Source organism: Octopus sinensis, linkage group LG11 (genome assembly GCF_006345805.1).
Source record: "Octopus sinensis linkage group LG11, ASM634580v1, whole genome shotgun sequence".
Classification (NCBI taxonomy): domain Eukaryota; kingdom Metazoa; phylum Mollusca; class Cephalopoda; order Octopoda; family Octopodidae; genus Octopus; species Octopus sinensis.
Window position 1 is genome coordinate 992,896 of NC_043007.1, and position 21,892 is coordinate 1,014,787.

The following is a 21,892-nucleotide window of genomic DNA, read 5'->3' on the forward strand; positions in this document are numbered from 1 at the left end:
CAAAATATTTAATCTGTTTTATGTTCAAACTGACCAGATCCAGGCTCTCACACCTACCCTACAATGTTATTCTACATTAAGTAATTACACCATCAAGATCTTGAAGATATGAGATAATGCATGATTAATTCAAATCAATGGGAATCAATAAGCATTATGTTTGATAGAATAATCTGAACGCTAAAGGGTTAAATAATGAGTTTATGAGACTCAAGACTTGTATCCACATTTCAGCATCAACCAGATTCTAGCTTTATAAAACAGGAGATCCATTTAGAAAAAAAAAAAATCCTGTTGTTTGGTTTACTTTATTCCTATACGATTTTTTTGGTTGATAGTGTATGGTATTTGTGGTTTAATTGTCTTCTCTGATGACTAAGTTTTGGTTGTAACTGACAAGCAGCAAACTTTGTTTTCAACATTCTCCGGTAATCATTGAATTGGAGGCACATGGCCTAGTGGTTAGAGCAGTGGACTTGCGGTCGAGGGATCGCGGGTTCAAATCTCAGACCGGGCGATGTGTGTGTTTATGAGCGAAACACCTAAGCTCCACGCGGTTCCAGCAGAAGGTAATGGCAAACTTCTGCTCACTCTTTCCTCCTGCAGCTCATCTGCGACAGACCAGCATCCTGTCTAGGTGGGGAACCTATGCGCCAAGGAAACCGGGGAACTGGCCCTTATGAGCCAGGCCTGGCTCGAGAAGGAACAAACAATCATTGAATTCTGATATTTTAAACCTAGCAGCATTCAGCTTATTCTGTTAAATGTTAATGCTTATTCATTCCCAGTGTTTTGAATTAATCATGGATTATCCTGTGGCTTTGAGATTTGGATAATGTGATTATTCATTTTTTTCAAAGACCATTGTAAAGTAGGTGTGAACTGCTAGACCTGGTTGGTTTTGAACCTAAAAGGGGGCAGAATATTTGGGCCGGATATGGCTGGTTTTAACCTCTTAGCATTCAGATAACTCTGTCAAAAATAATGCTTATTTATTAACGACATTGTTTTAAATTAATCCTTCATTATCTTGTAGCTTCAGAATTTCAATGACGTAATTGTTTATTTCTAGAATGTTGTTGTAGGATAGGTGTGAGAGGCTGGATCTGGCCAGTTTTAACATAAAAAAAAAAAATTGTAAAATATTTGGGCCGGATGTGATGTGGGGCACAAATGAATCTGAGTTAGGATTTATTCCTAATGTTTCCCTCTTTTCTTTTAGTCTCACCATTTTACAGAAGACATCCAAACGAGACAGTATCGTTGCTTAGAAGTTCTCCTTGGTGCTGGCTATGGACCTCCGGCTGATATATGGAGCACAGCATGTATGGTAAGTAGCACCTTTTAAGACAGGCTTTGGAATATTTTAAGGGTCTGTGGATGGACCTTTTCACACATCTCTTGGTATATTTTAGGGATCTGTGGATGTCCCTTTTCATGCATTCCTTTGGAATATTTTAAGGGTCTGTGGATGTCCCTTTTCATGCATTCCTTTGGAATATTTTAAGGGTCTGTGGATGGACCTTTTCATGCATTCCTTTAGAATATTCAGTCTGCTTTGCGTAGCATCATTTAATCAAAATCAGGTATTTACCAGACAATCCAACCTATACCAATGTCAAACCCTTGCCCCCCACCTCTGCTAGCATCTGGAGCACAGGACTTACTGGAGGCAGTATTCTATGGCTGGATGCTCTTCCTGCCACCAACATTTACTGGTATTTTTTTAAACAAGGTACTCTATCTCAGATCTTTGCGCGTTGAACTGATGCTGACAGTTTTGTTCATGGCAGATGTAAAATGTGTCCCTACCATCTGCCAAAACCCTTCATTTTCATCTTACAATGAAGTTCATCCCTTAATTGATAAACAGATTAAGATTGGTTACAGGGAGTTCGTCTGCTTTCCATTGCTGGCATGGGTTGGATGGTTTGACTGAGGGCTGGATGCCATTCCTAACACCAACCACTCTGAGAGAGTAGTGTGTGCTTTTTACGTGCCACTGGCACGAGGGCAAGTCAGGTGGGACTGGCATCGACCACACTTGAATGCTTTTTATGTGCCACGGGCACAAGAACCAGTCAGGTGGTACTAGCAACAACCATGCTAGAAATGGTGCTTTTTTTGTGCCACCGGCATGGGAGCCAGTCAGGCAGTGCTGGCAACAATCATCTGGCTTAAAGATTCTTCCCCAATTCCCATCTTTGTATAAGCCCTGCTAATATGGAGAAAAAAAAAAAGGAAGAGCAAACGATGTTCTGAACTCACAATGTACATACCGTAAATCCTCGTGTATAGTCCGCCCTTGAGTATAATACGCAGGGGATTTTTAGGGGGCTGTACTTCTGAAAAACCTAAACCTTGGTTATAATATGCACCCCTTCTCTAACTTGAGTCATGTGTAATTAAGCGAGTAGCACCTAGTTGAACAAACACTTCTGTGCATGCGTAATACAATAATGGTGATGTTCTTAACTGTTATATGGGAATGTAAATATGTTTGCAAATTGTTTTTGTTACATGTTATTCTGTGTTCTGAATACTTTTATTTTAATAAATGTTGCTTACTGTAAGTTATGGATGATTCTTTTATGACTTCATTGCTTTCAGGCTTAGCTTAAGATATTTCCATGCCTGACATCACAAAATGCGTCTGAATAAACATTGCCAGACAGCAAATCGAGACTCGGACATTGCTTGGAAAATATTTTCCATTTTTAATCTCGTATATAATATGCACTAGGGATTTTGACCTTTAAATTTTGGGAAAAAAATGCAGATTATACTCGATTTACGGTAAATTTTCAGGCTCTTGTTGATGGGTTGTCTTTATACCTCTTTTTTTTTTCTTAAAGGCGTTTGAAATGGCAAGTGGCGACTATTTGTTTGAGCCACACTCAGGAGAGGAATACTCAAGGGATGAGGACCACTTGGCTCACATAATTGAGTTACTCGGTACCATTCCAAAACATATTGCGCTGTCAGGCAAATATTCTAGAGATTTTTTCAACAGAAAAGGTTGGTTACTCCCATTTTTTTCTTTGATTTAAAAGATATGACACTGGAGTGGTGGAAAAAATGTCTTTGCAGTATTTTAATTCTTTACATTCTTGGTTCAAATCCAGTTGAGGTCAACTTGGGCCTTTCATCTCACTAGTTAGGAGAGGGAGGACAAAATAGGTACCTTTCAAGAACTGGGGTTGATTTAATTGACTAATTCTGCACTTTGTTTCGTTATTGCTGGTTTTGTGTGTAAAAGAGAAACAATTATTAACCCTTTTGTTACCATATTTCTGTTGAGATGCTCTGTGTTTCTTTCAATTAATTTTAAATATAACAAAGAACTTAGTAAAATAACTTCGTTATCATTCAGCTAGTGTTAGGAACATAAATTGTAACTAAGGTTTGGTGGAAGATTTTAATTCGAAACTTATGAAAACAAGACATTTGTACTACAGAGCCAGAGCTGGTTTCAGCTGGGTTGGTAACGAAAGGGTTAATCAATGGGTACCTAACAGATTTTAATTAACGAGCCATTTTGCTTTTATTTAATTCTGAGTTTTTCTGATCTTGTTGTTGTTGTTATTTGCAGGTGAATTGCGACACATAACGAAACTGAAGCCCTGGGGGTTGAATGAAGTGCTTCGTGAAAAATATGAATGGAACGAGAAAGATGCCCGAGAATTTTCCGACTTTTTGCTCCCAATGTTAGTATTTGATCCTGCAAAGCGAGCCACGGCTCTGGAGAGCCTCAACCATCCCTGGCTAAGACAAGACACAAATAAAGCAACAGACTCATAACAATGGGGTGGTTGGTGGACTGGACTGCAATTTTCATACCACCACCTTTTTTCCCCCCACCTCCCAAAACAATTAAATTTAAACAAAAAAAAAAAACAAAAAAATATCCTGCAAAATAAATTACAGAACCTCAACTGTGTTAACCATCCTTCCACCATCACCAGCATGGCCAACTAACCTTTTTTTTTTTTAATTTATTTTCCATGTATATAAGGTTGTTTTTTTCTCTCTTCTCTTCTCTCTTTCCGTTATGTTCCTCTACCTGCTGCATCTTTCTCTGTCTCTAATGCCCCATAGCAGTTAGTGTTGGTAAAAAGTCCTGCTGCGGATGCAGAGAAAACTGAAGCTCTGGCTTGCTTCGACTCGCCATTTAATAATATTAAAAATAAAAGTGGTCTTTAAGAACAGATCTGTTTTCTTTGGTCTTGTGCTGCTGCCAGACAAGTTTTCTCTGAGAAAGAAAGAAGTTGATGGGGGTGGGGCAGATACCTTTTAAAAAAAAACAACAAAAAACAGATGATATAATGTGGAAAAAAGAAAAGCTGTATTTCCTTCATTGAAGCCTCTTAATTGACCATCTTGTGTCTGTCTCTCTCTCTCTCCTACACAGACAAAGTCTATGCAATGATGTAGATAAGACCGTTTCCACTGTTGCACATTTCTAAAGGCTTATAAGATTAGTGTCTCTTCCTCACTGCTGTCCTCTTAGTTCTGAGTGCCATTGTTTAAATATTTCTACCTTAACGGATGAATCCTCATCAGATGTTACTGTTTATAAAGATTATAACCATCATCATTATCATCATTCATTATATAATTATTATTATTATTATTATGATTATTCCAGTATTTTTCTTTTGGGAGGGTGGGGAAATGGCCTCAAATCCACATGAGGAAACATGCTGTCTTGTTGGCGCCAGTACTTAAAAAGACGAAAAAAAGAAAAAGATCAAATAAAAAAAAGCAAACATCTTTTGTTGTAGTCTTTGGGATGGGAGATAATGTCTCACTAGCTTCTTTTATTTTGCAGGAATCAGTTTTCGAAATAAAAAGTATTTTTCATATTTCTGAAGATCGGTCTTTTTGAAGTGTTGCAGTTTATTTGAGAAAGAGAAAAGGTTGGGGGGGTGGGGTGGGGAGCCCTCCACCCCTGCCAAGGAAAAAGAAAGGGGGGGTGTAGCCCTTCACCCCTGCCAGAGGGGTGGGGGGGAAAAAATAAATATAACAAACGCGTGTAAGTTTTTGAAGATATTTAAATTTAATTAATAACATAATTGTACAGTGAATAAAGAAGTGGAATGGGGAAGCTTAGCGATAAAGATAAATATATCGTAAAGAAGATGGGTGATAAAAATTTAGCTTTGTTGTTGAGACTCAAATTGAGAGAAGCATGACAACGGAACAGAAAGAGAGCCTTCATCTAGACAAGAAAGTAGGAGAGTTTTATACAATTGAATAAAAATGTGCATTTATCATTGGAAATGATTTTAATAGTATATAGAGGAAGGGGACAGTGTTTAGAAAACTTAACAGATGCACTAATTGTTTTTCTTTTTTGTTTGTAGTTATTGATGAGCATTTCTTTAAGAAAGTTTTTGGGTTTTTTTTTTTTAATATGTATGTGTGTGTTTATATATATATTGCAGGGAATGCCATCCAAAACAAGGCACCCGATTGCCAAGAACAAAGGGTCTTGATTTTTGGATTTTTGTTAGGTTGATGGAGAGGGGAGGGGGAAAAAAAAACAAATTGTAATAATAATAATAATTGCAACATGAAGGGTTTTTTTTTTTTTTGTTTATTATTCTTCTTCGATTGGTTTACTATTCAGCTCGATATCCAGTGCCATAAGGCAAGCGAATATCGTTAGGAGCATTTTGGGTTTCACTTCCACAATGTCCTCGGGTAAGGCATAAACACGGGCTCCTATTTTGCGGGACATTGAGATGGCGTATTTGGCGTTGTCGAGACGATCCTGCAAAGATAAATAATAAGAGCATGTTTAGTGGGGGGCAATCCTTTAGTGGCAATCAATTAAGAGAAATAGATTTAAGAATTGTTTCTCTCTTGTATATTTTAACCCTTTTGTTACCATATTTCTGTTGAGATACTCTGTGTTATTAATTTTAAATATAGCAAAGAATTTAGTAAAATAACTTTGTTAGGAACATAAATTGTGACAAAGGTTTGGTGGAAGATTTTTATTCAGAACTTTGGAAAGCAAGACATTTGTACTCAGAGCCAGAGGGAGTTTCAGCCAGGTTGGTATCAAAAGAGTTAAACACACCTCTATACTTGGGCAGATGCACATTAGAAGCAGTTGGAAGGGTGTGGATTGAAGGAAATTTAGGCTGTTATTTCTAGCATATAGAGTGACCGCATTAAGGTTTCCTTCTCTTATGTCTTCTGCAACCATATTTCTGTTTGAGAGGCTCTGTGTTTCTTTCAATGAATTTAAAATATAACAAAGAATTTGGTAAAATAACTCAGTCACATTTTATGTTCCTAAAACTAGCTAAATTATGGTGGAAGATTTTAATTCAAAACTTTTGAAAACAAGACATTTCTACTACAGAGCCAGAGGTGGTTTCAGCTGGGTTGGTATCAAGAGTTAAAAGAACACACACAAAGAAAAAGACTATCCTTTACTTGTTCCAGCCATTGAACTGCAGCCCTGGTATTTTAGCAGTTCAGCAAAAGGAAGCTGATAGAATGAGTTACAGTGGATGTAAACAAACCAACACTGGTTGTCAAGCAGTGGTAGGGGACAAACCCAAAGAGACACACACACAAACAAACAGGCTTCTTTCAGTTTCTATCAAATTTATTCAAGGTTTCGGGTTAGCTCAGGGTTATTGTGGAACACACTTGCTCAAGATGCCACAGAGTAAGATTGATCCCAGAACCATGTGGTTGGACAGGAAACCTCTTACCACAAAACTACACCAACACATTAGTAATCTATTCCATCAGACTTGGATATGAATATGCTACTTCAGTATCATAATGTGTGTGTGTATATGTTTTTATTTATCTTTTACTCTTTTACTTGTTTCAGTCATTAGACTACGGCTATGCTTATTTTATCGATCTCTTTTGCCGAACCGCTAAGTGACAGGGATGTAAACACACCAGCATAGGTTGTCAAGCAATGCTAGGGGGACAAACACACAAACATATACACACACATACATATATATATACACATATACGACAGGCTTCTTTCAGTTTCCGTCTACCAAATCCACTCACAAGGCATTGGTCGGCCCGGGGCTATAGTAGAAGACACTTGCCCAAGATGCCACGCAGTGGGACTGAACCCGGAACCATGTGGTTGGTAGGCAAGCTACTTACCACACAGCCACTCCTGCACCTATATATATATATAATAGAAATATGTTACAAAAAGAAAATAGAAACTTCATGGAAATGTAAGAAAAAAAAAATCGAAGAAAATCCTCATTGTAAATAAAAAAAGGCTTTTTATGAATGGTAACGACAGATATATACAATTAGATGACCTGAGGTAGTAATAAGTCATTATTATGAGATTATTGAAGAGATTCATGCATACTGCAGTTTCGTCAGGCTTTGAATATATATATATATATATATATATATCAAAGCAAGACTTACTCTGATACAAATACTGTGGGTTTTTAAGAGATTTTCTAACAGATAAAAACAGAGCATCAGGTCTCCTTTCAACAACAGTGTATAAAAATATATGTAAAGATGGGGAGAGTTCACAAAAAAAAAGACGAAGACAGGTGGTGTAGAAAACAAACATGTATTAGTATAACGTTCAGGAATTGAGAAAGTCTTATGTTTCGAGCCTACGCTCTTCTTCAGAAAGAAACAAGGAGAGAAAATAATGTAAAGACGGCTGTTTTGATTTAATGCTGTTTCAGTTATGTACACTGAGTGGCTGTGTGGTAAGTAGCTTGCTTGTGGCACTGGGCAAGTGTCTACTACAGCTTTGGGCTGACCAAAGATGTGTGTGTTTGTCCCCCCAACATTGCTTGACAACCGATGCTGGTGTGTTTATGTCCCTGTAACTTAGTGGTTCGGCAAAAGAGACCGATAGAATAAATACTAGGCTTACAAAGAATAAGACCTGGGGTCAATTTGCTCGACTAATGGTGGTGCTCCAGCATGGCCACAGTCAAATGACTGAAACAATTAAAAGAATAAAATAACGATAATACTTTCTGCTGTAGACACAAGGCCTGAAATTTTGGTGGCGGGACCCAGTCAGTTACATCAAACCCAGTTTTCAGCTGGGACCTATTTTATTGGCCTCCACCAAAAGGGCCAGAAGGAAAAAGTTGGACTCAATGTAATGGCAGACAAAATACCTATTTCTTTACTACCCACAAGGGGCTAAACACAGAAGGGACGAACAAGGACAGACATAGGTATTAAGTTGATTACATCGACCCCAGTGAGTAACTGGTACTTATTTAATCGACCCCAAAAGGACGAATGGCAAAGTCGACCTCGGCAGAATTTGAACTCAGAACGTAACGGCAGACGAAATACTGCTAAGCATTTCTTGTCTATCATGTTAAATGATTCTGCCCTTTTGATGATGATGATGATGATAATCATCATTTAATGTCCGTTTTTTTTCCATGCTGAGATGGGTTGGGCAGCCTAACTGGAACTAGCAAGGCTAGGGGCCACACCCACCTCCAGTCTGATTTGGCATGGTTTCCACCTGTGTCATCTCTTGTGAAAGGTAAGAGAGTCCAGTTTGCTGGACATTGTTGTAGAGCTGAAAACGAGGTAATTTCTACTCTTCTCCTCTGGAATCCGTCTGCTCGCGATTCCAGAGGGCGCACACTCTCCTACCCTGATGTTATCTCCAGGGATACAGGCATCCAGCAACAGGACCTCTGTAATGCCATGATGGACCGTGAAGTCTGGCGTAGCATGGTAAATTCCATTGTCTCGAACAATGATGATGACGACTCGATGCCCTTTCTAATCCAAATCATCATCATTGTTTAACGTCCGTTTTCCATGCTAGCATGGGTTGGATGGTTCGACCAGGGTCTGGGAAGCCAGGAGGCTGCACCAGACTCCAGTCTGATCTGGCAGAGTTTCTACAGCTGGATGCCCTTCCTAACGCCAACCACTCCACGAGTGTAGTGGGTGCTTTTTACGTGCCAGGGGAGGCTGGCAGCGGCCAACAAATGATAATAATAAATAATAATAATAATAATAATAGAAACTAACCTCTTCATTTTCACAGTCTTTGACAAAGCTATAATTGATAGAATTTGGTTTAATGGCATCAACCAGGTCGACAATAGCCCGACTAGATGATAAATTTGAATCGTTAAGACTTGAAACAACAGAAGTTTTGCCAGACTCTTTAAGCTGAAAAAGAAAAAAAAAATATTAATAAATTGAATTTAAAAGAGAAAAAGTTTAGAATGGAATTGCCAAAAGAAAAACCAAAAAAGGGAATGGATTGACTTACTTTTGTATTTGCCCAGTGAATGATATCTTTTTCTCCAATATCTCTGTCTCCCATATTAGAAGAACTTGTTAATTTACGGAGGATGGAAAGCGTGTAGGCTCTCATCAACTGCCACACAATAGCTGAAAAGGGAAAGAAATTTGTATATGGGGTTACTCAGAAAGGTTGATAATGTTGGTTACAAATTTGTGGGGAGGGACTCATTCAATTAGATCAATCCTATTGACCCTGAAAGGTTGAATGGCAAAGTCAACCTCGGCGGGATTAGAACACGGAACATAAAAACAGACAAAATGTTTGCTTAGCGTTTTGTCCAGCATGCTGACAATTCTTATTTCTTTATTGCCCACAGGGGGCTAAACATACAGGGGACAGACAAAGGGATTAAGTTGATTACATTGACACCAGTGCATAACTGGTACTTAATTTATCGCCCCAGAAAGGATGACAGGCAAAGTCGACCTCACTGGAATTTGAACTCAGAACGTAAAGACAGACGAAATACCTATTTCTTTACTACCCACAAGGAGCTAAACACAGAGGAGACAAACAAGGACAGGCAGACGGATTAAGTCGATTATATCGACCCCAGTGCATAACTGGTACTTATTTAATCGATCCCGAAAGGATGAAAGACAAAGTCAACCTCAGCGGAATTTGAACTCAGAACGTAATGGCAGATGAAATATAGCTACGCATTTCACCCGGTATGCTAATAATTCTGCCAGTTCGTTGCCTTTATAAAAATTTAATATATTCTTTTCTACTCTAAGCATAAGGCCCGAAATTTTTGGGGAGGGAGCCAATCAATTAGAAAATGATTAACTTTCTATTGCTTTAGAGGAAATTATGGCATTGGTGTAATTATTGAATCAAGGAATTTTTTTGCTTCTTAAATACACCAACATTAAACAGAACAGTATTCAATTCCCGTTCAAAATATAGTTTCCAAAGTGACAACTAGTCACTGATCTCATTGTGAGATTTAAAAATACTAATTTTCTAATTTATAGATCAGTGATTGGTTATCACTTTGGAAACTATATATTTCGAATGGGAATTTGGCAATGCCACCTCTAGCCAAACAATTATTCTGTGCTGATGAAGGGAAATCACAATACACAGATATTGTTTTGAGCTGAGTGGGAGTGCTAGATTCCCTTATTTGAAAATATAAGAGCACAGATCGTGTCATATAGCCAGCTGGAGACGATGTCTCCTGGGGCTAAATTACAGCAACATTCGTCCTAAACCAGGACTGCCATGTTATGTTGGCAAACAATCTTTACAACAAAGTACTGTTGCTGAATATCTCACGCTGTGAGGTTTAAAAATAGTAATTTTCTAATTTATAGATCAGTGATTGGTTATCACTTTGAAAACTATATATTTCGAATGGGAATTTGGCAGAGCCACCTCTAACCAAACAATTATTCTGTGCTGATGAAGGGAAATAACCTGGAAATCGCAATACCCAGATATTGTTTTGGGCTGAGTGGGGGTGCTAGATTCCCTTGTTTGAAAATATAAGGACACAGATCATGTTGTATAGCCAGCTGGAGACCATGTTTCCTGGGGCTAAATTACAGCAGTATTCATCCTAAATCTTTACTCCAAAGTTCTGTTGCTCGAGACTTTCAAATAGTAATTTTCTAATACATCTTTTGTTGAGGAATGTCACGTTTGAAACTTTGCTTGCAGAAAATATCAAATTCAGGCTTTTAGTTGATATTTAACATCATTACCGGAATAACCATGAAATTTAATTTCACAGTTAACCATTTCGTTACTATATTTCTAATTAAAATCCTTGTGAGTTTCAATTAAATTCTAAAACAATCACAAATTTAGACGGGTTTCATTAAACAACTAATTTATTGACATTAATGTGATTTTTGGAATACAATTGAAGAAAACGTTCTTAATCAATTCTATTGCATAACTTTTGTCTCAAAGTGACTAATTACAGGTAAATACAGGTAAACCATAAGCTATCATTTTCTCTGTTTACTTCCTGTGTAATGGTTTGTTTCCATAGTGGTCACTTCAAACAAGTTTAGAATTATTTGATTTCTCCATATCTTCCATTGAAAAGCCCTCAAATTCAGAATCACAGCTTGATGGCATGAAACCGTTATCTGCTTTAAAAGTTGAAAAAAAAAAAATTGCTGAAGAAAAAATGTGGGAAAAACCCCTCCCCCAAATTCGTACAGCTCAGGTATCACATCAGACCATGCCAGGTGCTGTACCTTGACTATTTACTAAGTGAAATCACGTGTTTTCATGAATGTGCTAACAAGATTTGTACTGAAATTCACATTTAAATATCACTGGGTTCGCTTGGCTGGGTTGGTAATGAAGGGGTTAGTGATTATTTACCTAAATTCAGTTCTTGCAGATCTCATATAAAATGAAGACTAATGATAATAACCCTTTCTGCTACAGGCACATGGCTTCAAGTTTTGACCCCCAATTCTCAACTAGTGCTTATTGCTTCAACCCCGAAAGGATGAAAAGCAAAGATGACCTCAGCAGAATTTGAACCCAGAATGTAAGGACTGGCAAAATGCTGATGAGCATTTTGCTCAGCAAGCTAACGACTCTTCCAGCTCACCGTAATAATCCTTTTTACTAAAGGTACAAGGCCCGAAATTTTTGGGAAGGGGTAATTGATTATATCAACCCCAGTACATGACTGGTACTCATTTCATCAAGGAGGAAAAGCAAAGTCGATCTTGGCGGAATTTGAACTCAAAACGTAAAGACACGAAATACCACAAGGCATTTTGCTTGGTGGGCTAACAGTTCTACCAATTTGCTCACTCCCATACCAATAATAATAATAATAATAATAATAATAATAATAATAATGAAGATGGTTTCAAATTTTGCTACAAGGGTAGCAGTTTTTGGCAGGGAGAGGATGAGTCGATTACATTGAACCCCGGTATTCAGCTGGTACCTATTTTATTGACCCCGAAAGGATGAAAGGTAAAGTCAACCTCGGTGGAATTTGAACTCAGAATGTAGCAACTGGTGAATTACTGCTAATGATTCTGCCAGCTCACTGCTTTACCAATAATAATAATAATAATAATTCTTTCTACCGGAAGCACAAGTCCGCAAATTTGGGGGAAGCGATTAAGTTGATCACATTGACCCCAAAGTGTAACTGGTACTTATTTAATCGACCCAGAAAGGATGAAAGACAAAGTCGACCTTGGCAGAGCCTGGCCTGCAAACAATTCTAATAATAATAATAATAATAATAAGAAGAAGAAGAAGAAGGAAATGAAGAAGAACAACAACAACAAAGGTTTATATTTGACTCTTTGATACTTACCAAGTGTCAGTATTTTGTTTTGGCCAATATCAGAACCACAGATTCCAACTGTTGAAAATTTCATTTCTTTCCCAAGATCAACAGCATAATTACAGTTTGCTGTAAAAGACAACAAGAAACATGTCAACACCATTCTTCAATGACTGCAAATTGAGTCTACTTCAATAAGAAAAAAATAATAATAATAATTTGGTAGTTTTAAAGTAGGAAGTTGCTGAGGTAGAATTAATGTTTCTTGAGTTAGTTACTAGATACATTAGTTCTGAATTGCAGTTAAACACATGACCTCCTCCCCCCCACCCCAGAAAAATCACCATGGCAGTGTGGTGAGAAGAGTGCTTCTAAACCAAATGGTTCTGACTGCATGTTACCTTGGACAAATGCTTTCTGCTACAGCCTCAGTCTGATCAAAGCCCAGAGAGTGGATGTGGTAGATGAAAAATGAAAGAAGCCTGTTGTGTGTGTCCGTGTATATATACATATATATTGTTGACGTGGCCGATGACAGTATCACCTGATTGGCACTTGTGCCAGTGGAACGTTAAAAGCACATCTGAGCATGATCGTTGCCAGGGCCATGGGTTGGCTCCTGTACCAGTGGCACGTAAAAAACACCTTTTGAGTGTGATCACTGCTAGCGTCACCTTACCAGCACATGTGCTGGTGGCACGTGAAAAACAACCCTCGAGTGTGGTCGTTGCCAGTGCCGATGGACTGGGTCCCGTGCAGGTAGCACATAAAAAACACCTTTTGAGCATGCTCATTGCCAGTACCACCTGACTGGCCCTTGTGCTGGTGGCACATAAAAGCACCCACTACACACTCAGAGTGGTTGGCGCTAGGAAGGGCATCCAGCTGTAGAAACTTTGCCAGATCGGATTGGAGCCTGGTGCAGCCTTCTGGTTTGTGAGCCCTCAGTCAAACCATCCAACCCATGCCAGCATGGAAAGCAGACGTTAAACAATGATGATGATGATGATATATATGCATATGTCTTTTATTGTGTCGGGGGAGGGTCATTCTCTTTTAGTGCCTTATTAATGGACCAGTTTGATTTTCATTGCGTCTGGCAACCTCTTCAATAGTCATTGACTATCCGTTAAAGCTGCATTTGTTTGTTTGTTCGTGCGTATGTGTATTCATATATATGTATGCATGTGTCTATGTATGTATTCTGCACATCCATGTTTGTGTGTTCATATATTAATAATGAAATTATTGTATACAGTGCTCAGGTGCACCACAACTTGTCAAAAGTGCGTATAAAGCACTTTGTGTCTGTGTATGTATGTACAAATGTCTGGGAGTGAACAGTGTATGAGTCAGATAAAATGCTTGCGTGTGTATGGAGGGGAGAAAATCACGTGTAGCGTTGGCGAATCTCAGAAAGCATGGAAGTTTTGAAGGATGCAGTGCTCCGACAACTAACAACTGATGCCGGCAGTTTGTTCCATTCTTCAGCAACACTTAGCGTGAAAAAATGTTTCCGAAAGTCATGGGAGCTGTGCTGTTTTCTGACTTTGTAAATATGTCCACGGGTGTTAGATGGGTGGAATTTGAAAAGGTGCTCAGAGTTATTGTTTGTAAGATGGTTAATAATTTTATGGGTGTCTGCCAAGTCAGCTGCCAGACGTCGGAGTTTCAATGTGTCCATGCCCAGGGAAGTATGGCGTTCATGATTGTATGTATGTGTGTGTATATATATATATATAGGAGCAGGAGTGGCTGTGTGGTAAGTAGCTTGCTTACAAACCACATGGTTCCGGGTTCAGTCCCACTGCATGGCACCTTGGGCAAGTGTCTGCTACTATAACCTCGGGCTGATCAAAGCCTTGTTATGCTCTTCCTAACACCAATCACTCTATAACCATCACTACAGAGTTTAGCCTTGGCATCAGCCAGAGTAAAGAGTCCCCCCCCCCCCCCGGTCAGTCCTGTGTTGTCAGGAAATACTTACAGAGCTTCTCAAAATTTCCTTTCATTTTGTTGAAGGTTCTGATCACGTTACTCCAGTTGACTATTCCACTATTGACGATGTCGAAGAGCTGCAGCAGGACCAGGCCATCGGTCAGATCACTGTAGAGGTTGTAGACGAACGGGTTGACACCGACACTGTTCATCCAGTTACGATAGGCTGGAATCGGAAAAGAAGAAGAAGAGAAAAACAAATGATGAATACAAGACATTGTACAGGAAGGAAGCTGGGAATTGAGTTTCTCACAGCTTGGATAAAAAACATGGAAAAATAAGTTATTGAGAGAAAGAACCTCCTCCTCTACTTTGGCATCCAGATTTTTCTCTGTGGAATCTGAAGCTTTATTTATCCCTCATCGTTTTGAATGACATCTAAACGGATTTTTCATTTACTTTCTACACAGCTTGATATATTCCAACATTTATCTCCCTTACTTTCAAACATGTATGTATGTAAAAACACTGCCAGATCAGATTGGAGCCAGGTGCAGCCGTTGGTTCTCCAGATCTCAAATTGTCCAACCCATGGAAAGCGGACATTAAACGATAATGATGATGATATATACGGGTACAAAGGGATGCTGAAAAGTTCCTGGCTTTAAGGGTATCATGAAAAGCCTAGGTGGAGGCCCAACTTTCTGAGTTACTTTACAAAGCCCAGAAAAACTGAAGGACTGCAGCAATAAGTGTGTGGATTTGAGAGGGGAAGATGTCTTGCAAACGACTTGCATATGCAAGTGCTACCAGTCAAAAACTCCACACACTGGAAGCCAGCAAGTGTATGGGGTCATCAAGAGAGAATGCATGTCGTTTCGGGGCCTACGTCTCGACAGCATCAATGCACACCAGCCCCCCCCCCCACACTGATATGAGGCCTCGCTTGCTAGATCAGCTGGTTATCAAATAAAGCTCAATATTCTTCTAGCCATCGCTCATCGTCTCTTTTTAACCAAATCCAGTGGCTAGCCTTCTCCACTGTAGACTGGATATCGGTCATGGTGGTACTGACCGATATCATAATTAACTGATCCTTCTGTATTTTCTTTTACCCAAAGCCAGTCCTTTTAAGCAACCGTTCCTATATATGTAGGGATGTGAGTTTGTGTCTATGTATATATGTACACACATACATACACGTGTGAATGACCCTAACACTTGTGGTTTGTGTACCACTAACATTAATTTTCTATGCTATTGCCCTGACCCCTACTAGTCTGTACTATGACTAACTCTTGTAGTCTGAATATTTGACTAACAAAAATATATTAAAAATGGGGGGGAAATAAATATTGTCAGCGAAAAATCAATGAAATAAAGAAACGGTTATAAACCTACTTTTCTCTTCCCGTGTTTCATCAAAGATTTCCAAATCCACGTCGGTTGGTGCTTTGTCCAGAGCTGGGTAGGTGTTGAAAAGATTAGCCACAAAGGCCAAGTTGAGTTTGTAATTGTGGTTCACAACATCATTGGGAGTAATGAAACTGCGGCAACCAATCTTATCAGCTTCTTGTAACATATATTCGGCTCTTTTGAGAAGTTCGTTCTCCTAAAGACCAAACAAAGGACAGCATTATTTTGGTAATAAAATCCAAGGAATATCTAATGATATCGTTTGAAGATTCAACTCTTTTGTTACTATATATCTGTTGCTTCAAATCATTTCAGTAAAATTATTTTATCAATGTATGTACACACATACATACATACACACATAGATACATACATACATACATGGTGGCTGCCCCTTCGTTATCAAGTATGGCCATTGCACGAAGCTTAATCAATGTTGTTATTGTGCAACGCCTGTACAAGAAGATTTTTTTTAAAAGTGAGGAAAGGCTGTGCACTGAGTCAATCCCACTCACTAAGCAACAGCAGCCATAATCCAAAAAGAAACATAAATACATACATACATACATATGTACATGTATATCATGAACTGACTGTTACTTTCTCAGATGCAGCACGGAGTTTTGTCAGTGAACAGGTCGCGGTCTCAAAGTGATGAAAATATTTTGACAAATTAAACTTAAATGTTGAGGTGAATCTAACGGTTTTTGTGTGTTTCTTAAATGGTTTACAAACACCTTCCACGCTGCAATTGTTTTTGTTCCAGCACTCGATCCCAGATCAAGTCACTTGCTATGCAAGTACAACTCCGTAATATTTTATCAATGTTAAATTGATGTTTGAAACATAAGACAAGATTCTGATGGAAAGTTTTGCTTTCACCACAGGGTGTGTCCCCCACCCCAGCAGACAGTTTAATACAAGGGAGATAATTATCTTTTAATCACTTGTAGTGCACCTGAGCAATATACACGATAATTTCATTATTATTAATATTATTTTTTTATTAAGTAGCAAGAACAAGGAAAATGATGCATGGACAATACATATTAAATGGTTTTTTTGTTTTGCTGCTTACTTATTATGAAGGGCTTAAAATTTCTAGTCAATGATAATCGTATGCTGCCCTGCTTCCCTTTTTACAGAAATCTTCAGCATGACACAAGCTGAGGCATAGCAAATAAATATTCTTCAGTTCTATATTTAAGAGACGAGGAATTATGTATATTATTTACATTTGAAGGGCATATGGCGTAGTGGTTAAGAGTGCGGGCTCCTAACCCCAAGATTTCAAGTTCAATTCCATGCAGTGACCAAAAATTATTTACATTAAAAAGGAGCTTTTTTTCTTTGAAAATCCCTATTTTTTACGATTTTTTTACTGCTGTGTCGCCATTTTTCGGTATATTTCAACCAGAAAAATGTTCACTTAAAGAGCTACATAATACAAAATTTTTACTTTCCCAAAATTCCAATTCTAAAGGGTCGAAACAAACCCGAGTAATGCCAGGTGATACTGCTAGTATGTATGTATGTATGTATGTATATATATATATATATATATATATATATGTGAGTAGATACTGTTGATAAGTGGGTATATAAATAGATAGGTATATAGAATTGATGCTAAATTATATATTAAAACAATTTTGCATTAAGCTGAAGGACAACTCAATACTTTGGTAGAGGACATCAATAAGGATTTACAAAGGAAAGGTTGGCAGTGACCTAAGAGTTTCAATTTGCTTACCTTTGTCAGAATATATATATAAATATATATAATAATAATTTGAGGGAATATTATTCCAAACTTTCAGGGAAAAATTCAATTTAGAAATACTAAATCAAATTTCACAAAATATAATATATATAGAAATTAGAAAAAAACCCACCTTTTATCAATTCAAAATGAAAAATTAAATTACACCATCTAGAAAATTACATATAGAAATATTAAATATAAGATAAAAAATAATATACAAATGATTAATTAATGTACAAAATAATGAATAAAACGTATATATTTGGTAGAATAACATATATACATTCTATTTATTATTTTGCACATTGCTCTATCACCGGTATATTATTTTTTATCTTATATTTAATATTTCTATTATATGTAATTTTCTAGATGGTGTAATCTAATTTTTAATTTTTAATTGATAAAAGGTGTTTTTTTCTAATTTATATATATAAATATATATACTAAGTAATTAAGGGCTTAGCAACGATTTGCCTCACCACACACCGAATTTAGAAAAAGAGTTTTGGCTATTCTTTCTGTGTGTGGTGAGGCAAATCGTTGCTAAACCCTTAATTACTTAATATTACTTAAACATTCCTTGAATGGGGCTTTTACATGCCGAACTCTACTTGGTGAAATTAATAATTATTCCAAATTAATTAATTTCACCCTTTATTATTGATAATTATAAATATATATATATCATTGTCTAACAGCCATCTTCCAGGCATGCATGGGTAGAATAGTTGATAGGAGCTGGCCAGGTAGAAAATCTACCCTAGGCCATTGTGTGTTTTGGCAGGGATCTGATGGCTGGATGTCCTTCCTAGCACCAACCACTCCGCAGAGTGGACTCAGTGATTTCCACAGGGCACTACCAGCACAGGTGAAGTTAGCTTTGGCAAGATTTTTACAGGTAAATGGTCCTTCCTGCCCAATGAATGAGGCACGTAAAAGAGGAAGATCAAAATGACTAGTTTTAAAAAATAGCAGGTAAAATATTTCTTTGAATCCATCAGTGATGTTCTTTGGGCAATAAACCAGTCCTTTGTACCACACGGTCCTGGCTTGGATCCTATGCTTTAATATACACCTTGCTTTTGTATTTTGTGTGTGTGTGTGGTTTTAGAGCATATGGCAGTAATGTAAAGACCTACCTTTAGAGGATCAAGGGTGACGCCATTTTCACGTGGAGCAATTTGGTGCAATAAATAAGAGTAAGCTTCCGAGTCCTGGAAAAAATTTAAAAAGGAAAAGAAAAAATAATTAAGTCTTTTACTGCAGAAATCAGAGAAATCCACTTGAAATTTTCATCACCCTCGACAGCAGAAGGCAGTAATATATATTCATCCATCTTTTGTTGAGGAATTTCAGATTTCAAACTATTTTTTTTTTGAGACATCATGATGATGATGATGATCATCATCATTTAACGTCTGTTGTCCCTGTTGGTATGGGTTGGACGGTTTGACCAGGGCTGGTAAGCTGGAAGGCTGCACCAGACTCCAGTCTGATTTGGAATGGTTTTGTATGGTTGGATGCTCTTCCTAATGCCAACCATTCCGAGAGTGTAATGGGTACTTTTATGTGCCACCAGCACAGGTGCCATTTGCAATACACTGGTATCTACCATGACTGCGATTTTGCTTGGCTTGATGGGTCTTCTTCTCAAGCAAGACATAATGCCAAAAGTCTTGGCCATTGCCTCTGTGAGGCCCAACACTCAAAATGAACTCGGCCACTTTGCCTCCATGAGGCTCAAACGCTTGAAAGGAACTCTCAAGTTTAATGACAATAAGAGCATGAGGCTGTTGAAAACCAGCCTCAATAAACTTTATCCAACCCATACCAGCTTGGAAAAGAGGATGTTAAAATGATGATATATGTATGTGTGTGTGTGTGTCTGAGAGTATGTTTATATGTGTGAGTGTAACAAGATCTTTTTGGTCACGAGAAGAGGAAAAAAAGTCACACTTTACTCAAACTTCTCCCTTCAAAATGTGGAAACCATGGAAACCAAAGTGAAGAAAAGGAGGAAATTGAAGCTTAATATGGAATGAGATGAGAAAGGTTGTTTTGTTTGTTTTTCTTTGACGGCAAAACCACAACACGAGTCCTTGACCTAAAACAACATCCAAACCTATTGAAACATTGCCACAAGCTGAATAAAGAATAGAATAATAGAAACAATAAAGCGGTGAGCTGGAAGAAACGTTAGCACGCCGGGTGAAATGTGTAGCTGTATTTCGTCTTCCACTATGTTCTGAGTTTAATTTCTGCCGAGGTCGACTTTGCCTTTCATCCTTTCGGGGGCGATTAAATAAGTACCAATTACGCACTGGAGTCGATGTAATCAACTTAATACCTATGTCTGTCCTTGTTTGTCCCCTGTGTGTGTAGCCCCTTGTGGGTAGTAAAGAAATAGGTATTTCGTCTGCCGTTACGTTCTGAGTTCAAATTCTGCTGAGGTCAACTTTGCCTTTCATCCTTCCGGGGTCGATAAATTGAGCACCAGTTATGCACTGGGATCGATATAATCAACTTAATCCCTTTGTCTGTCCTTGTTTGTTCCCTCTGTGTGTAGCCCCAGGTGGGTAGTAAAGAAATAAGAATAACAGAAACAAGAGGTTGTGTTTGTTAGTTCTTACTTTAAAATAACAACAACAATGGCGGCAATACTTTCTACTGTAGGCACAAGGCCTGAAATTTCGGGGGAGGGGACATCACCCCTCAGTGCATAACTGGTACTTATTTCATTGACCCTGAAAGGATGAAAGGCAAAGTTGACCTCGGCGGAATTTGAACTCAGAATGCAAAGAAGACAAAATGCCGCTAAGCAGTTTATGCCTCATGTGCTAACATTTCTGCCAGCTCACCACCTTAATAATAATAATAATAATAATGGGGAGCATCATAGCCGTGTGTTGAATGGAATTCTTAGAGGTTTGGATAATTCACCTTTGGAAACATGGGTGGTCTGTTCAACATCCTTAAACAACCCTTATTCAGGGACCTTTTGAGCAGGATGAGTTACTGGACCTGAAGAAAATTCTAACTGGGCCCCACCTGCGAGGTCATGTGCTGTTTATCTTGATATGAGATCGCCATGTCACGCACATATGGTTGTGATGCATATGCCTGGTGTACCCTTATCAGACGGGTAGTCATGATGGGTATACTGGGCTTCGTATATTTTACCCCAGTGTCATTTTGATGGCATGCATTGCTCTCTCACTCAATAATAATAATAATAATAATAATAATAATGATGATGATCATTTCAAATTTTTGCCACACGGGCAGCTTGGGGGAAGGGATTAAGTCAATTACATCGACCCCAGTGTGTAACTGGACCCTGAAAGGTTGAAAGTCGAAGTCAACCTTGGAGGAATAATAATAATAATAAATAATAATAATGATAATAATAATAATGATGATAATAATATAATAATGATAAAAATAATAATAAAAATAATAATAATAATGATAATAATAATAATGATAATAATAATAATGATTAATAATAATAATAATAATGATAATAATAATAAAATGCCCTGATGCAGTACCAGGCAGTGGCTCTCATGGCTTCTGATCTTAACTGATTGGAAGTGTTATCATGTACATTGTTTTGTCTTGGTATAAAAGATGGGCTACAGCAAATATTCTGCTCAATACCACAGATTTGCTTGTCAGCTGTTTGACCTTAACCAGTTGAGCAAGTCCCTTAGTGGCTGATGATATGTGCATCTCTGATCACGAGCAGAAGTAGTGGGGGAGAATCATAGCCATGTGTTGAGAGGGATTATTTGGGGTTTGAATGGTTCACCTCTGGAAACATAGGTGTTTCGTTCAACATCCTAAAGCAACCCTTATTCAGGGACCTTTTGAGCAGGATGGGCTACTCAACCTGAAGAAAATTCTAACTGGGCCCCACCTGCAAGGTCATGTGCTGTTTATCTTGATATGAGGTCACCATGTCGCGCACATATGGTTGTGATGCATGTGCCTGGAGTACCTTTATCAGACGGGTAGTCATGGTGGGTATATTGGGCTTCGTATATTTTACCCCAGTGTCACTTTGATGGCATGAACTGCTCTCTCACTCAATGATGATAATAATAATGATAATAATAATAATAATAATAATAATAATAAGATTAATAATAATCCTTTCTACTGGTAG

At 38.0% G+C, this 21,892-nt stretch overlaps 2 protein-coding genes across 23 annotated transcripts in view; one reads left to right on the forward strand and one right to left on the reverse strand.

The window, feature by feature from the left end:
• LOC115216993 (SRSF protein kinase 2) overlaps window positions 1–4,873 on the forward strand; it is a 187,761-nt gene extending 182,888 nt beyond the window's left edge. For all 21 annotated transcript variants that reach the window (XM_029786494.2, XM_029786497.2, XM_029786495.2 and 18 more), the window contains 3 exons: window positions 1,223–1,330; window positions 2,856–3,018; window positions 3,593–4,873. In XM_029786494.2, the coding sequence (XP_029642354.1) occupies window positions 1,223–1,330; window positions 2,856–3,018; window positions 3,593–3,801 (480 nt within the window). In that variant the 3' untranslated portion in view covers window positions 3,802–4,873. The remainder of the gene's footprint in view (window positions 1–1,222; window positions 1,331–2,855; window positions 3,019–3,592) is intronic.
• A 174-nt stretch (window positions 4,874–5,047) lies between these two features.
• LOC115216994 (plastin-1) overlaps window positions 5,048–21,892 on the reverse strand; it is an 89,275-nt gene continuing 72,430 nt past the window's right edge. Inside the window, exons 7-13 of one of the 2 annotated variants that reach the window (XM_029786507.2) lie at window positions 18,864–18,938; window positions 15,942–16,152; window positions 14,590–14,766; window positions 12,633–12,731; window positions 9,290–9,411; window positions 9,043–9,186; window positions 5,048–5,776 (exon numbers count right to left, since the gene is read on the reverse strand). In XM_029786507.2, coding sequence (XP_029642367.1) covers window positions 5,603–5,776; window positions 9,043–9,186; window positions 9,290–9,411; window positions 12,633–12,731; window positions 14,590–14,766; window positions 15,942–16,152; window positions 18,864–18,938 — 1,002 coding nt within the window. In that variant the 3' untranslated portion in view covers window positions 5,048–5,602. Of the gene's footprint in view, window positions 5,777–8,913; window positions 8,936–9,010; window positions 9,187–9,289; window positions 9,412–12,632; window positions 12,732–14,589; window positions 14,767–15,941; window positions 16,153–18,863; window positions 18,939–21,892 lie in introns of those variants that run through there. The other variant, XM_036507018.1, reaches the window with a different exon arrangement.